The sequence below is a fragment of the Genypterus blacodes genome, unplaced genomic scaffold, assembly GCF_046128005.1.
Source record: "Genypterus blacodes isolate CSIRO-AG114 ecotype Tasmania unplaced genomic scaffold, CSIRO-AGI_Gbla_v1 ptg000438l_1, whole genome shotgun sequence".
NCBI classification, from domain to species: domain Eukaryota; kingdom Metazoa; phylum Chordata; class Actinopteri; order Ophidiiformes; family Ophidiidae; genus Genypterus; species Genypterus blacodes.
The window spans coordinates 1,421,509-1,439,032 of record NW_027467208.1 but is presented as its reverse complement, the minus strand read 5'-3'; the positions used below and the strand labels follow the sequence as shown (position 1 = coordinate 1,439,032).

General features: G+C 44.1%; 2 protein-coding genes across 2 annotated transcripts; one reads left to right on the top strand and one right to left on the bottom strand.

Annotated features, from left to right (window-relative positions):
- Positions 1-1,390: 1,390 nt before the first annotated feature.
- Positions 1,391-7,709, bottom strand: mbpa (myelin basic protein a). Its single transcript, XM_076139556.1, has 6 exons — positions 7,560-7,709; positions 5,771-5,866; positions 5,476-5,502; positions 4,625-4,645; positions 3,274-3,357; positions 1,391-2,553 (listed from the first exon to the last, which is right to left on the bottom strand). Exons 1-6 carry the CDS (start codon positions 7,677-7,679, stop codon positions 2,503-2,505), a joined length of 399 nt encoding a protein of 132 aa, XP_075995671.1. The 5' UTR covers positions 7,680-7,709; the 3' UTR covers positions 1,391-2,502.
- Positions 7,710-15,323: 7,614 nt separating this feature from the next.
- On the top strand, positions 15,324-17,286 carry galr1a (galanin receptor 1a). Its single transcript, XM_076139551.1, has 3 exons — positions 15,324-15,983; positions 16,271-16,336; positions 16,933-17,286. Exons 1-3 carry the CDS (start codon positions 15,324-15,326, stop codon positions 17,284-17,286), a joined length of 1,080 nt encoding a protein of 359 aa, XP_075995666.1.
- Positions 17,287-17,524: the final 238 nt, after the last annotated feature.

Here is a 17,524-nt window from a genome sequence, read left to right as displayed (position 1 = left end):
CGAAGTTCTGCGGCTTTCATTTTGTTTGTTTACCTCAAAGACAAGCACAGTCGTCGAATATCCGAAGTAGGTTACTGAATACAACGCGGCTTTGCACTTAAAGCAGCACTATGTCGTTTTTAGCGCCCCCTAACGTGTGTTATTGTTAACTGCACTCAATTCAGTTGGTTGGTTGATATTGTCCTCAAAACGTTTCTTTCACAGACCTCCTTCCTCTAATTCAGTCTCCACTGCAGTGAGTCCCGCTTGGCATCTCCGGTGTGTTCATGGGTTCTGAATTCACTGGATAGACACAGAAATGTTCATTCCATAATAAAATCTGTTTTGTATTAATTGTAATTCACTGTGTTTGAGATGCTCTGCAGGACTTGAGTGCAGCACAAGAGGTCTCTGTTGCTTAACACTGCAGCATTGTGTTGTCAAGAACTCCACTGACTAATCTGTATAAAATGTCATTGATGTATTTTTAGAAAATGATACTCATCATTTTGAAATGCTGACCTTTTACTTAGTCATTTGCTTTGAGGTAACAACTGAAAGAGGTTTCTGTTTCAGTGTGAAAGGTAGTGATGTGCTCTATGAATCAAACAGCAACTCAACAGAAATGCACAATGAGGAATTAAAGGAACTTAATTCATTTAGATAAGGATATAGTGAGTGGAATTAGTGACTGTCATGGCACGGCTTAGTGACGACAAAGCGGTGCCATGACAGTGTTGCGTGTGCAATACACACACACACACACACCCAAACACACCTGAGCTGTCCAGAGGGACTCACCACAGTGGAAACTATGACAGAATGGAGCTCTGTGAAAAACATGTGATGTGTTGACATTTTGTTTATGCTACTCTACAGCGTATAAACACATCATTGTTAAACCGTTTGGGTGCAGGAGTCCTTTAAGCAACTTCCGAGGCAGAGGTCTTTAGACTCCACCAGAGAGGAAGTCTTGAAGAAGTCAGAGCGAACAAGAAACTAATCCAAAACAACCACGCGCTGCCGTACAGAAAACAACCTGCAGATTGAGAAGATGAAGGAGGTAAGACTCATCCTGTGACGTGACAACAAATGAACCTACGGACTCCTTTATGACAGGCTGTGTGTCTGAATCATGCCAGGCTTCATGTTTGACTTTACAACAATATCTCTCTCTGCAGTTTAGCTTGACCATGGATCAGTGTGTGTGGGATTGTGGATGAGCTCAGAACTCAAAGTGTGTGTAGTCACATCTTTAAGGAGGAGGGAGGTGATACTTAAATATGAAATTGTTTGATCACAGTCTCTTTTGACACATTTTGAAGTCCCTCAAACTCAATGTGATGAAGACAAACACAACATTCAACATGAAAGGGAAGACAAAGATGTTTTATTTCAAGTTAGGCCGAGTTTTACATTATGAAGGAAGAACACTCCAGTTTTTCTATGTATCAGTATCTCCCTGCAGCACCACAGACAAAAACACCTTTACTTTACAAAACGCTCCGAATATTAAGTGACAGCGGACAGGAAACACCTTGGGTACAAAAACGAGCAACGGCAATCACATTAATGCTGCGCCGAAGAATAAAACAAGACAGATTTAAGTGAGGCACAACGTGAAAAGAACATCTTGAACTTCATTGCTCCACTCTTGCGTCCATCTCGTCTCCTCCTCTTTGACCTTTTTCTTAACAACTTACCATCTGACCTTTGTTTGCCGCCTTCGAAACAACACCTGAATGGCAATGAAGTCAAACAAAGAGATACATTGCAGATAAATTAGAGGTTTCAGTTCTATTGGAGTGCATTCAGAAAGGGCTTTGTACATAGAAACACACTGAAGCCACGCCCAAACTGTTAAGGTGGAAAAGTATTAGATATAGATTCCAAAGCATTTCTTTACAACGTACTTGTCACTCATATACAACATCAACATCAACATCAACAACAACAACAACAACGACTACAAACAATAGCTTTTTTACTTTTCCCAGATGTCACATGTGGAACGACACAAAGTTTGGTTTGGTGTGTGTGAGTGAGAAAACGTTTCCAGGGAAGCGGGCGAAGGCACGAAACAATTAGGTGTCACTCAGGTACAAAACGCAGAAGACAAATAGAGACAAATAAAGAAAACGAAACGCCTGCCGCGAACAAACCTCAGACATCAAGACGGGCTATAGCACCATAGATGAAGATACTGGACTGGATGATTATTACAGGATCAAAACAAAGCCTTAAACGTCTAAAGAACAACCTATAGAGAGGATCTCCTCAGAAGTAGGATTAGCCCCCCCACGTCCACAGAGCCTGGATGTTACTGCACCAACGTGTCGCTGTCTAAAACATGCAGGAGATTGGTGTTAGTGGGTTAACATTTCTTGAGGTTGTGAGTCCGCCACATGCAGATCTGTTTCTCCTCTTCCTCCTCCTCCTTCGTCTCCTCCTCCTCCTCCTTCTCCGTCTTGTCCCATCGGTTCCGGATCTGTGGTTTGGTCCTCGGCGGCGGTGGCGGTGAGCTTAGAAGATGGTGCTCCAGCGTTTGGGGGGTGGACGGGACTTGGTTTCTCCCTGCGGACGAGACGCAAGAGAAGCAAAGATGAAGCGACCGACATGTGACTCAGATATCTGAAACCACGCAGAATTGAGGGTTTAAATAATTTTGATTGTCCATTTCTTCACATCTACTGGGATTCAGGCTGACGGTCCGTACTGAAAGTGAACCTCTGAGAGAGCTGAGGTAGGTGGTGACCATGGAAACAACACAACATCCAGGAACATGAATACAAAATATGAGTTTACATGTAGTTTAACTGTAAATGTTGCATATGAGCTTATGAGTTCATTAGGCTTCACTTTCTAATAAGACTTTTTGTAACTAAAGGCTTTATTAACATTTCCTTTCTTTAACAACAATAGAGAGTTGTACTAATTAACTAACTAGCATTTATAAGTGATGAAGCATAAAGCCAGTAGATACAACTCATCATCCATTAATGAAGAGTCTCTTTTTAGAAAGTGTGTTGATGATGATGATGATGATGACAGGCTGCTGTAGAAGCATTTGGATGATTGTGTGTCACTGATGGAAATGGATGGAACTCATAAACGTATTATAGTTATGACTGCTGCACACGGAGCTACTCACTCATCTCTGCTGATAGAATCACTGTTGCATTCAGGCAAACACAGATAAGAAACAGTGTTCACCATTTTGGGTTTGTTTGGGGTTTTTTTACAGGGGAAAAGAGGATTTTGAGGAAAAGGGGGTCAAAGGTCGGGCGAGCTCACCAGGTTGAAGATTCTGGACAGCGTGCTTTGGTCTCTGCGTCGTCTGACCGGCGACTTTGAGCTCTCAACACGTGGCGATGAGGCCTAGAAGAAGACGGCGTGTGAGCACAGGTGCAGAGAGGCTGAGGCCCGGGCCTGAGACCGGGGCCTGAGACCGGGGCCTGAGACCGGGGCCTTAGACCGGGCCCGAGACCGGGGCCTGAGACCAGGGCCTGAGACCGGGGCCTGAGACCAGCTGCTGCCTTCAGCCACACCAAAACTCTCCCCCAGAGATGTCAGATGACTGTCACAGAATGGCATCAGCTATGTTTGTTACAATTACTGCTGTTGTTGTCTGACAAACACACAGCTGCAAAAATGTAAACCTTCAAGATGAGCAGGAGAGCATCGGTCCTCTGTAACTGTTTCTGGATTGACCTTTTGCTGTATCGCAATAAAGGTCGACTAGGCCAATTTGAACTGAAGTAAAAGTCATTTTGAAATGATACATACGTGTTTAAAGGTCAGAGGATCTTAATATTGATTCACTGTCCACAAATCTCCCCCTGCACATCGGTTGAAGGGAAACAACAAGTTTGCAGTTATGTGGTTTCTCCTCTACAGCAGCGAGCGGGCGACTCTGTTCTGTGATCTGTTATTGTGAGAGAGAAGCACGGATGAAACATGGAAGGAGGAAAAGGCGTGTGTGACAGGACCAGGTTCAGATAAACAGCCACCTTTAGGGGTAAGAAAAGTGGATCACAAACACACAACAGCCCACACTTCACAACTTCTCTGTCTGACTCAGGACCGTTGGCGAGTCTGAAAACAGTCAGAATACACACACATGAGGGCGGGGACTGGAGGTGAGTCATCTGTGACACAGAGGTGTTAGGAGGTGAGAGGAGAGAGAGAGAGAGAGAGAGAGGAGCGATGCAGACCAAGAGATCCTAAGAGAAAGTCTTTACCGGCTGTGGTTCATAAATAGTCGAGCAGTTTCAAAGTCATCTAGAGGCAGCAAGTCGCTCTGGATTGAAGCAAAAGGGGGAAACCGAAATGTAATCAAATCACCAACGCTTCAGATGATCAGAAGACGAGATTAAATTCTTTTGATGGGACAATTAATCAATCAAAGGTGCTCTATTCTGCCGTCTGTACTTCAGCTATGTGTGTGTGAACGCCGCAGGAGAACGGGAGAGATGGAGACAGAAAGAGTGAGTAGATGTTAGATAACCCGAGGCAGACAAAGACCCCAGAGCATCACAGAGGAGCTGCACACACACACGTGTTTATGTGGGATCCTTGAACACGCAGAACAAGGAGAAGGGCGGGGGGGTTATTTAGTCTGAGAAGGAAGAGTTTTGCGACGTACCAAGCCCAAGACTTCCCTCCACTGGACATGAAAAAGAAACAGACAATGCCAAGATGAGAGGACACACTAATGCAGAGGGAGAGAGAGAGAGAGAGAGCTGGAACCTGCAGCCTCCTCTTAGTAAAGCAGGGCTGTAGTGTGGCTGCAGCACGCCTGAGACACCTTCACTTGTAGCCACTAGATGGCAGCATGAGCAGCGACGTGGTGGAATAACAAACGAGCTAGCGTCGGGGCGTTTACAATCGGCCTTCAATCCAATCAAAAAGAACTCAATCGGACTGAACTGAATTGTGCAGTTTGTTAAGATATGCATAAAAATAGTGTTTCCACCACTTCACCACGGAAAATAATGCCACCAATAACACGTATGACAACAAATACTGACAATCTAACCCAGAATGATGGCCTCATTTATAAATGTAAAGGCTTCCTGCTGCCCAAAGCCTCATTAGGAAAGAATCAATCAAGAAAGTCTAAAGAGATTCTTCCTGCTTGTGGGGCGAAGCATGTAGGGGAGATGTTGGCCTGAGGGGGGCGCCAGAGGAGAGGTCGCTTTTGTTTTAATTTGAACGCTCAGGCTCAGCTTGTCAGGCTCAGCCCTCACTTTTTTTTTTAAGCTCTAAAGTGAAGCTGTCGGCTGTTTCTTCAGCCTTTTGGAGAAAAGATTGGATCAGTAGAATGTTTGATCTCCTGGTGGCTTTAAATGAAAGTTATCCTTGAAGCTGAGATGGAACTCTTTGAGGCGTCACATCACCGCGCTCCTTATTTACAGAGCAGCTGTGCACCGTCAGCCTGCTGCTGCGCCTCTGGAGCGACTGACTGAAGGAAATATTGTGAAAAATGAGACTCACCCTGGATTTAGGACGTGGAGAGGAAACCTGAGAAACACCAAGCAACAACATCATTGTGACTGATTGCACGGGAAGAAACAAACAAATCAAAATCAAGTCTGAGCTCCTGCCTCAAACCCTGAAATCTGTCAACTGTATGCAAATGAGCGACTCAGGCAGTGTTTGGAATAAGAGAAGGAGCTGAAAGAGGGTTTAGTTCTGAAACACTGCCACGCTAATCAGGCTTAGACTTTGACATAAGATGGTGGAACGTGTGTATGTGACCTCCTCCCGTTACACAACAGCACAAACTTACAATGCTCCTGAAGAAATGCATCACAGCGTTTTCATTGGTGCGGCGGCGAGCGGAGGACTGCTGGGGTGAAGCTGCCAGGTGACCCCGGAATGACCCCTGGAAGGATGAAGACACATAGGAGACGTTTACATAGGGAGGGGCTACGATTACGTCATGACACGCTGCTTTTAAACGCAATTATGTGAACATTATGTGACATTTTCCACCAAAAATTTAAATTTTATATCAAAAAGAGAATAATTATGAATTTCCTTACATGGTTTCTAAGTTTCATGTACCAATGCTTTGGGTTTGAGAGGCACTCGTGTGGAGGAATGAGCTTTTTAGAGCTCTGCCGTCACTATTTGTCACACGATGTGAAAGCTGCAATGCCACGTGTAAATATTTAATAAGAAGCGGTGATAACGTGTGACGCATGAGTGAGAATCCAAGCGCTCACACGTCCGTCGCCCCCGTGGCTGAACGTGAATCACTACAGAGATTCATTATAATCTCACACATCCTGAGCAGATAGTTTTACACTTTCTGCAGTCGGCCATCAAAGGAGAGAGACGATGTTCCAGTGCAGCGTGTGAGGGAAGAGATAGGGACGTAGCAACAGAATAGAGTAGATTTAGATGAATACATGAAAGTTTGTGATGTGTTGTCTCTGATGCCGCGAGCGAGCAGAGGAAGAGGGCCGGGGGTTCAGATGAAAGGAGTTTGGATAAGAGCAGCTAGGATTCTCTACCACACGGAAAAAGAGGTTTGTGTCTGCAGCTCTACCGTTTCATAGAAAACCAAATATGAAAGATTCATCATCCCTGGAGTTTACAAAATGCAGGTGTTGCTCTGAATTCTGAAACAACTAATAAAGCAACCATCCAGTTCATTAAGTGAACAGATGTCAGATATGTAAGGATTTCAGTGCAGCAGCTGGATCGACTTCAAATTCAGCATGAAGGATAAAACATGACTTAAACCTCCCGTCTAAAGTGGAAATAACATGAATCCAGCAATATAACAATGGAAATACAGAATCACATTAACTTTTTAGATATTTGTAAGTATTGTTCCAAATGCTGTCAATGTTAAAAAGTAAAAACACAAGAAAATCAGCTCTTGGAAACCAAATTCCTTCATAATTAATCCTATGCAAGATAAATCAACTCCTTAAAAAAGTCATTTAGTAAGAAATGTGTGTGTTTGAAGTCCTTTAAAAGTTTATCGTTAAAAAGTTTCATCTATTTCAGCACAAAGTTTGCAGAAAACAGAGTAGAGAAGTGAAGTGGACTTGCAGCAGCTTTAGAGGAGCGACAGCAGTGTGAATCTAAATGTGTGGAAGGACTGAAATAACATTTCTGCGTGTTGCTTTTAGTCACACTGACTGAATAATGTCATTATGTAATGTAACAATGTAATGATGTAACACAGAGGCATGAAATATTGCCAATATATCTTAGATTTATACATTTGATTCACTCAGTGTCGGTTAATTTCACTGAGGCAATAAGAACAACAGGCAAAGTCCCTTTAATCTCTTGACTCCAGATTTATCCTTTAATTTTCTCCTTCAGTAGCTTTGAAATAACAAGAATCTAATAAACAAGTTTGTTCCCAAAAGTAACTGAAGCTTTAAAGTTCATGTCTCATCCTAATCAGCTACAAACATTGGAGACATTTTAGATGCAGAATTCACTCAAATGCATCCTGACACATTTCTGTGGAAAATCCTCTAAAGAAGTCAAAATAAAGTCTTATCTTGTCTGATAATAAGACCCAGAGTTTAGAGTAAGAACCCCATGCTCACCTTGCTCCTTTTCTTTTTGTCCCCTCCAAAGAATTTACTAATTTGATCCATGAGTCCAGGATTTTTCTTCTTCCTCCCAAGACCAAAGGTGCTCTGGCCTGAAGTGCTGGCTGTAGCCATTATACCAGTCGTTGATGAAGTTGGGTGTGGTTGACCGAAACAAATCCAACGCCCAGCTCTGCTCCTTCAGGGGGGTTCACAGCCTATCTGGTGCTTGGGGGGCCGGCTTTGAAGGTGTCGTCTCTCCCAGTCCCGGGGCACCATGGGACATGCGGAGGGTCAGGTGGGATGGGACGGAGGGGGGGGGGGAAGGGGGCGCGGCCCGGAGCGGCGGTGAGGTCCAAGCTCTGGCTCGGCTCCAGTCATTCTTTGGCGCATCGGTGTCTGTGTCAGTCACTGCCGCCCTCTGCAAGGGCCGGCCATTGTTCCTCTCCCCATCTGCCTCACCCCAGGCCGCAACACAACAAGGGTCATCTATGAGTTTGAACTCCGAGCCCGATGCAAAGCAGCTCGCCGCACTGTGAGGCCTTTGTTGAAGCGGCTCCATGTATCTTCTCAATGGATCGTGTTTAAATTGGATGTACAGTTACCCAGATTAACATATGGACAGGGCCAGGAGAAAGAAAAGGCTTTGTTGTGGCAAAACATGTCCAAGTCTGTGAACACCAGCCAACAATATGTGGAGCGCTGTGATCACGTTAAAGAGCGGTGACATGGCGTGTTTGGAGGTTTTTTGCATTTCTGGTGAAATCCGGTGGAATCGATCACACGGCTGCAGCTCACGGCACGGTCATGACTCAGGGACGTCAGGGGAAGATGGGTTTGGGACGAGATGTGAAGAATTTAACAAAGAATTGATTTGTGTGTGTGTGTGGGAGAGAGAGAGAGAGAGAGAGAGAGAGAGTGGGTTAGGATCTGTTGCAGGCAAATACATCGACCCAGAAACATTTTAATATTACGCAATCTCACCCATTATATCCAACATTTGTAATGATCATACTGTACGTGTGTGTTTGTCTTCTGTGCCACATGAAGCTCCGTCCCCAGTGTGTTGTTTCAGTCACAGTGGCCGCAGCAGCCCGGTGAACAAAGCCGGATCTGTTGCAGGGTTAGTTGTGTTAGAAAACACCCCTGCATCAGAATATTAATATTTTTGGAACAGATGTCTTTTGTTACGGCCGCCTGTTATTTCCAGTCAGAAAATAACGGATTTCAGCTGAACTATGCATGAGAACGCTCAGATGAATCTATTTTCATATCAGAAACCACCGCAGATTGTTTTGAGTCCAAGCAAGAGGCACAGATGCAATATCCCAGGAGAAAAGTGTTTTATAATCACAAAACAGGAGAGACAAAATCACACTTTAATGGGTCAGCAATCAAATCAGAAGAAAACATGATTGCATGTTTCGTTATTGTGAGTTTGACAGTTGACAGAGTGGAAATCCAATTTAGAAAATCCATCAGTCTTTATGTTTTACTCTCATTTCATTATTTCCCAATTGTACTTTTCGTTGTGTTCCGCTCTGCTTCCTGTTAATTGGCAGACATTCATAGAAGGAAAGGACTAATTACAGCAGGAAAAAAGAGACTTGTTTCCATAGCGACCTTACAGTGACATCCACGGAGGACGGCACCAATTTGACACGTCCGACTCGGTTCATCAGTCTATTTTGCATGCATGCACGCACGCGCGCGCGCACACACACACACACACACACACACACACACACACACACACACACACACACACACACAGAGACAAGGAGCGGCTCAATGCACACCAGTCACAAACTAGTATACTTTTATATTAATGTTCAATTGCCAATGAGATGCAGCTGCGACTGCCTGGCCATGTCAAACACGCTGTCCACTCCCCGTGCAGACGATCAGATCTGGTGTTGTTTGGGCCTCGCCGCTCGACACGAGGGCCTCATCTAAAGCCGTTATTCTCCGCTTGTCCTTAATTTAGACATTTATATAAATCCATTCATCTTTTAGCTCCCTCAGTTTGAATCGGACACAGCGAGTCTTTGTGTACGTGGACGTGACTGCAGACCTTTTTCTAACTGGTCCAGTGAGGAATGCTGAACGTGTGGGAGAGGTCCTTTAATCTAAACATCTCCAATGCCCTACAAACCATGAAAATGTTCTGTGATCTGGGGAATTTGTTCTCCTATCGGCTGCAGCGATCTGTCGGTGACGCCGACCCTGAGTATCGTAGGATTTAAACGTCCACATGACAAAACAACACCTGACCTCAGGAGCGGAAGTCTCAAATGATTTGTGCTCGTTTAACAACACAATCAAGTATACTGATCAAGTGTGGAAGAATCTCATAAAATCTAATTATTTTCTCATTTCAAACACAACAATCTGTCCTCAGCTTGGATCCTGACTCTAACTTCTAGAAACTAATGGACTAATTGGGGAAACAAATTGAGATGAACACAAAAACAGTGTGTGGTATAGATATGAATGTGACTGAAAAGAAGGGTTGCAAAAACAAATTAAGGCCCAAAAGTCTCATAGTATGCAATTTGAGGGATTTTCTTTTTTAGATTAGAATGAATAGGAATATGAAGTAGCTCATATCTAATCTTTGTAGCTTCTGGAGCCAAAATGGAGGCACAGTTTCCTCAATAAAATGAAAATGGGGACGCACTCGCAGGGAGACGTGTTTGTCCACCCTGCCACGTACACAGAGCTCCATCTGTTTGGCCTATAGGGTGAGATCTCAGTGCAGCACCCACGGGCCTGACAGAGATCGGGTGCAGGAATGCTGAGAGTGGGCTGACCACACTGCCTGTGCCCTCGTGTCCAGAAGAGTCTTGGATTTGTTCCTGAGGCGGCCGGGTCGAGGCGGAGCGCCGGGGAAACAATAGCAGCCATGGAAGAGAGCTGTGGGACACAAACACGGGAGATATCCTCAAACCCCGGCAGGAATGTTGATCTAGACCAAGGACACCCACCCAGAGAGGCAGCTGAATATCTGCTACTTCAGTCAGGAACCCACCCGGGCCGGCCCCAAGACAGAGAGAAAGAAAGAGAGAGAGAGAGAAGGAAAGAAAGAAAGAAAGAAAGAAAGCCCTCTTCTGTTCCACTGCATGAGGGGAAAACCAACACAGAAATACTGAGTTTGTTTTAATTAATGAGGCTCATTAAAACTGTTTTTATACGTTTACTGGAACCTCTGTTGCCTGTTTGAAGAGGAGCTGTTCTATACATTCACTCCTTAGTCCAGTCCTGCGATACAGTGCTTGTACTAAAGACGTTCCATTTTGTGCTCCTTTATATTTCTCTTCCATGTTTCAAAGGAAAGTATTTAGTAGTTTGTATTCCTATAGTTACTATTAACACACAGACTCATACATATTGCTTCCTCTTTTTGATTGGACCCAGTTTAGTGCATAGGAGCATGTGATCCGTCATCTGGAAGGAAAGTAGGTGAATCCCGACATTGGGTGGAGAAACGCAAATTATGGGGATTTTGATTCATTAATATTATCATTCCAGAACTTTCTACATTTCATACCAAATCCTCCACACACACACACACACACACACACACACACACACACACACACACACACACACACACACACACGCACACACACACACACACCTCATCATAGGAGAGAGATTTTTGCTTCTATCTCTTTATGCTGCTTTCATTCACGACACACACATTCTGATAAACACTGATGCTGGATCGTGAACCGCAAACAGAACCTCACCCCAGTGAATGTGTGTGTGTGTGTGTGTGTGTGTGTGTGGAACATACGGTGGATGACTTTAATCTCAGCAGCTGAGTTTGATGAAAAGAATGAAAGGATGTTTACAAATCTCTGTGAGACGATCTGCAGCTTACAGGTTGTATTGTTGCTTTCTGCTTCACGTTGAGATTAATAACAAAGCAAAACAAAGCTATTGGAAACAATTTCTGTCTTTCAACCAACCACAAAAACAATGTTTCCACATAAAAACATTCAATCAAACACAATCTTGGACCACATCGAGTCCTCATGTGACCGGAAAATACAGAAATGTTGTCCTGTTGCCAATCTGGTTTTATGAATAAATTCTTCATTTTTGCATCATTAAAAAGGTGAAAGCCCCCGATCAGAAGTATGCACTAACTGGGTGGACATTTTAGACGGAAGCTGTCCAGTTTGCGTCAAAACAGCCATCCCTTCTTGAACCGGGTTTCATTTTTGTCCCCATTGTGTCCACAAACAGACCCAAAGGAAACTCATCTCATATAACAGTGTGCTGCTGCTCATCTGGAGAAAGTTAAAATGACATTTTCAAGTCAGCAGAAAGTCATCGTCTCACTCCGGATCTTGTATTTACAGAGGCAGCGACTCGAAAATATCTTTTGGCCTCCCGTCTGCATGAGAGAGTGCGATATTGTTGTGATGCCAAACAAACGGATGCATTATGCTTCTGCCCTGGGCCGGCTCCTGCCAAATGTTGATGGAATCATTGGCTTTCCAACAACTGAGACATTTGCATTGACTTGTTTACCGGCCAACAGGATCTCTGGGAGAACTCACACTTACAGCTGATCCTATTAGTTTGAACAATGGCAATTTCCAGTGACAACAACGACACTGAACGCCCCAGAAAATCAGCTTCTTCCTCCCTTTTCCTCCATTTAACTCAAAGGAAAATGAACTGGAAAACTCGTTAATTCTTCACACTTGACACATTGTGATGTTTGAGCCGAGCCTTTTCTTACCCAAAAGCATCGACTGAACGGTGACATCAGCTGCTGAGCATCATCGCCACGCTGTCAATAGGCTACAGTGACACTGAACACAGGGAGGTCATCTGGGGTGACAGAGACAGACTCACACCAAACATGAACCTCTGTAATCCAGCTACACACACACTTTACTGGAGTCAATAAGGTAATTTCAGATGGATTTAGGGGCAAAACACACTTTAAGAAGAAAAGTAAGCATAGTAAGTAAAAAGTATAGAAGTAAATGAGACACAGCTGCATGAAACTGATGTGATGCTGGTGTCTGACTGAAGACTTTAAACACATATAAGGATTTTGTGAAGGTTCAGACTTTTCTGACATGCTTGAGGAAAACTCGACATTAACGTTAGGATGATTCTTAGCATGAGTCAGTGGTCTACAATGATTGTGTTGTGTTGTGTTGTTTGTGGGTGATAAACTGTGTGTGTATGTCTGCTACCTTTGCAGATGTGGCTGACACTGAACACACACACACTCATCACATCCTGCTGAGCAAATAAAGCGCCATTCAATAACAAAACACTGCCCGTGGCTCCAAACACCATCTGATAACACACGTTTGTTTGGAGAGTAAATCACTTTGTAATAACTCGGGAGTACAGAGGCAAACCTCCCTTACGCCCTCTAGTGTTGGTATCAGGCACTGCAACGACAGAATAGCACGGGAAAAATGAGAAAGGCCTGGAAATATAATGACATAAATGCAAAAACATGAATAAAACATCAAACGCAGAACATTTTAACTCCTCAAAGCCTTTTCTGCTTGTTGACGCGTCAGAAAGAGAATGATTCAATGTGTATTTCATGTTGTTTCAAGGATTGCGTCACATTTAGCAGTATTCATTCAGCAGCTGTCACTCCAAGTTAAGGTCAAAAGAATTCAGCATTGGACTTCTTCTGCTTCTCTACTTCTATATTCTGATTCTTGAATACAAGACTAACCAACTTTATATGAGTTTATCAGCCATCACTGTCCAAGGATAAAAGAACAGAACATGCAAAAGCATATAAAAACGCAGGACATAAGGAATTGGAACAAACAGTCCCGCCTTTCAAATGGAAAATCTGTAGCTTCCACCTTTTTCGCAGACTTGTCCAATTGTGTGATTTGGGGTAAATGGGTGCTTCTGCTCCTCCTGTTTCATCTCACGGCTCAGTGTCATGGTAACAAAAGGTTTGACTGCAGCCTGAGCCAACAGTCTGACCACATGAGAGGAAAGAGCAGCAGCTTATCCTCTTATGCCCCTAATGAGGCCTTGTTGATGAAGACAGCTGTGGGAAAATGATGCGGTGAAGAGATGACATGACTGCGATTCCAGCTGAAACAAGAGGAAACAACCTCAGATGTCCCCACTTCACCATCCATCCAATAATAATCACTGCCAACCGCTCCCACGAAACAACATCAGGCCTCGTCGGGATTTATTGCTCTGCCAGTTCAAGCACGGACAGAGCAACAAGCTATGAAATGAAATATTGATAGATCTTCTGCTTGTAACGACGGCGGAAAAATAATGTTTCTGTCCTCCAGGAATCAATTGAACTGTGCAGGTTGACAGATGAGCTGTCCGTGGTGCTGAAATGGACAAGCGGAACACGTTGTCTCCGTCTCTGGGTTTAGTTTCATGCTAAAAGGCTAAAAAGCTTTATTTCTGAAAGGGAAGATCTTTCTCAAGGCTTCAGTGTTCTCTTCTTGTGCTTTAAGAGAAGGACGGATAACATTTGGGTCGATGGAGTTAGGAATCACCATGGAAACTTGTGGCTGCTTCAGGACACATGAGCTAAGACGCCAATTAGAAGAACAACTGCCATGTTCCCCAAAGTATAATAAGCCGGAGATTCAATCTGATATAATGACGCCCATTAATTTTCAGAAAGGCTGGGGATGAAGAGTAGCTCACAGTCGCCCCTAACCTCCTTCATCATCATACCTCCATCAGCCACTGTGATCCTCTTACTCCAGCAGCGTTTGTTTGGGGGGGTTATCTGATTACTCTGAGCCAAAGAAGCAGACACACTAAGATACATCACAACTGTCTGAGGACAAGTGGAGCCCGAGATAAGATCAGGCGCAGCGCTCAGGTTACATAGCAGGTGCATCATCTCCCACGTCATCTCCAGATGGTTCTCCCCAAAACACATCTCTCAGTATTGGTCTGAAAATGGAAATCACAACAACAATACGGCTGCTCCCGTTCAGTGCAGATCAATAAGATGTGTGTCTTCATGTGATAGATTGGAAAAGGGAACAATAAGGTCGTTAGGAAAAGGTTTACACCCTTTAGGAACAAAGTTCAGGTTTTACAGTCACGTATGAAGAAAAAGACTCAATCTCTTTCATATTAGAGGACTTCAACATTAAAACATGATCATAAATAGTTTACTTTTGGTATAGAGACTATCAAATGTAACCTTTGTAAGTAGACAGTGACATCATTTATAACTCCCAGAGCTGGGACTTGATGTTTATGTTGCACATTTTCTATACATTATTCATTGTTTTGTATGAAGACAAGAGAGAAATGCAGTAAATCAGTAAATAGCAAAACAATCCACAGTTTGTCATCTAATAATCAGAACTGATATCTTATTTTAATAATTTTCTCAGTTTATTACAGGTTTTCTGGTATCACACCTTAAATGACAGTAAGACAACAAGATCGTAACAGAATACAATGAATGTTTTTACCATTTATTTATTGCAATAACTCTGCATTAAAAACCTTTAATTTTGTGATTTTTACAAGTACATCTCTGTATTTCCAGTCTATGTCAGATATCCACGCAGATGAAGTCACATGAATAGTTGATGCGGAGTAGCTGTTTGTAAGTCAGAGAGGTATTGGTGCGCTCAGCATGGTGACGTTGCTGGAGAAGGCAGCAGCTCCACCCGAGCTCGATCCTTCACACACACACATCCCTCCTCCACGAGCTGAAGAAGCTTCACGTGCTGAAGCTTCTCCAATGGAAACATCTGCCTGCTCCTCACCTGACAAATGGATCTGCTGATGGATAATCAAAGTGAGCCTCTGCGGGGTTCCAACACCGTGAGGCTCCCGGATCAACTTCTCCTCGGCATCGGTATCGATAACTTTATATCCCTCCTCATCTTCGGGCTCATCTTCGTCCTCGGCGTGGTGGGGAACACGCTGGTGATCACGGTGCTGGCGCGGAGTAAAACCAACCACAACCGGAGCACCACCAACATCTTCATCCTCAACCTGAGCGTGGCCGATCTGTCCTACCTGCTCTTCTGCGTTCCCTTCCAGTCCACCGTCTACATGCTGCCCACATGGGTGCTCGGCGCCTTCATCTGTAAGTTTATCCACTACTTCTTCACCGTCTCCATGCTGGTCAGCATCTTCACCCTGTCGGCGATGTCCGTGGACCGCTACGTGGCGATCGTCCACGCCAGAAGGTCCTCGTCCATCCGAATCGGGAGGCACGCCATGATCGGGGTGGTGCTGATCTGGATCGCGTCCCTGCTCATGGCGGCACCTGTGGCGCACTACCAGAGCATCGTGGAGCGGAAGGACAACAACACCTTCTGCTGGGAGGTTTGGCCGGAGAACCTGCAGAGGAAGGTCTACGTGGTTTGCACCTTCGTGTTCGGATACCTGCTGCCGCTCACGCTCATCTCCGTCTGCTACGCCAAGGTGAGGACGCACAGTTTTACGCAGCAGAGCCTCAAAGTTCATTAAGACCGAGATGAGAAGAAGAGGCGCAATCCTGACACCAACATGTGAAGTGCCTGAGAGGAGATGAAGGAAAAGGCGATAAATTACAATAACAACAATGAATATGAACACTTAACACACACAGAGCAGCTGAGTGTCTGTAAACCAACATGCAGTCTCATTCTTAGACTGAAAGTGATGTGGGTGCTGTCAGGTCCAGATGTGGGGAGTCACTCCTCCATTATCATGTTTCTGTTCCTTTGCAGGTTTTGAAACATTTGCATAAAAAGCTGAGGAACGTCTCCAAAAAATCTGAGAACTCCAAAAAGAAGGTTGGTTATGTTTTACTCCTTTACATTAAATTATCTGGTGTCTGTAGTTCCTCCTTACATTTCAGGTTTACACTTCATTGTGAAATAGGAGAGTAAAATATTGCTTCAGTCATGAAAAGAGCTTGTATCTCAGCTTTGTTTTAGCTCAGTGGCAAGGTGGTGTTTAATGACATCATGGGGTTTGGAAATGGAAAGAGGTTTATCAGATTTTGAGGGATTTAAAAATATATTCTTTTAGTAAATCTGTTTTTTTCCAAACTCTCCTAAGTGAAGATTTGTGTTTAAATATTATAAATATATTTCCAAATTGGGGGATTTTCATTATTAATGCATAAACTTGATCCAGATAGAAATTAAGACAAAAATAACAACTGAACTCTTCACAATTCATACTTTTACTCTGAATATGTGACATTTTAAGACTTTGGTACTTTTGCTTCATGCTTATTAAGGACTTGAGTTCCCTGATTCTCTGTCCAGCCTCCACACTTACAGCCCTATGAGCATGAGTGTTAGTGAGATGTTAAGTAAACACAAAGCTCCTGGTCTATTAACCCTTTATATCTGACTCCATGGACCGATCCTCTCCTCTGCAGACGGCCCAGACGGTCCTTGTGGTGATCGTGGTTTTCTGTATCTCTTGGTTGCCCCACCACATCCTCCACTTGTGGGTGGAGTTTGGCTCTTTCCCCCTCAACCAGGGCTCCTTTGTGTTGAGGATGGTGGCTCACTCTCTGGCCTACAGCAACTCCTCCGTCAACCCCATCATCTACGCCTTCCTGTCCGAGAACTTCAGGAAGTCCTACAAGCAGGTGGTCTGGTGCCGGACCCCCAGCGAGTGTCCTCTGAACGACGCCAGGGACCCCCGCAGCAGGATGGAGGCAGGACCGTCCACTAACATCAGTGTAACATGTAAAGGTCACGACCCTCAGGTCAGTAAGATGCTATGATTAGGGTTCCCATGTTTGCATTAATCCTGAGACACATCTAACAAAGGAGAGCAAACCTGAAGAGCTGAACTTGTTGCTCCATCTGGTTTCTGGCCTCCAGATGCAGATTTCAGATGCAGATCCAGCAAACATCAAGAAAAGTTAAGATAATAACGTTAATATGAGCATCACAGATCCAAACGTTCAAATCTCTGCTGGCACAATCTAATCTCCTCCTATATCTGACTGCAGCTGTATG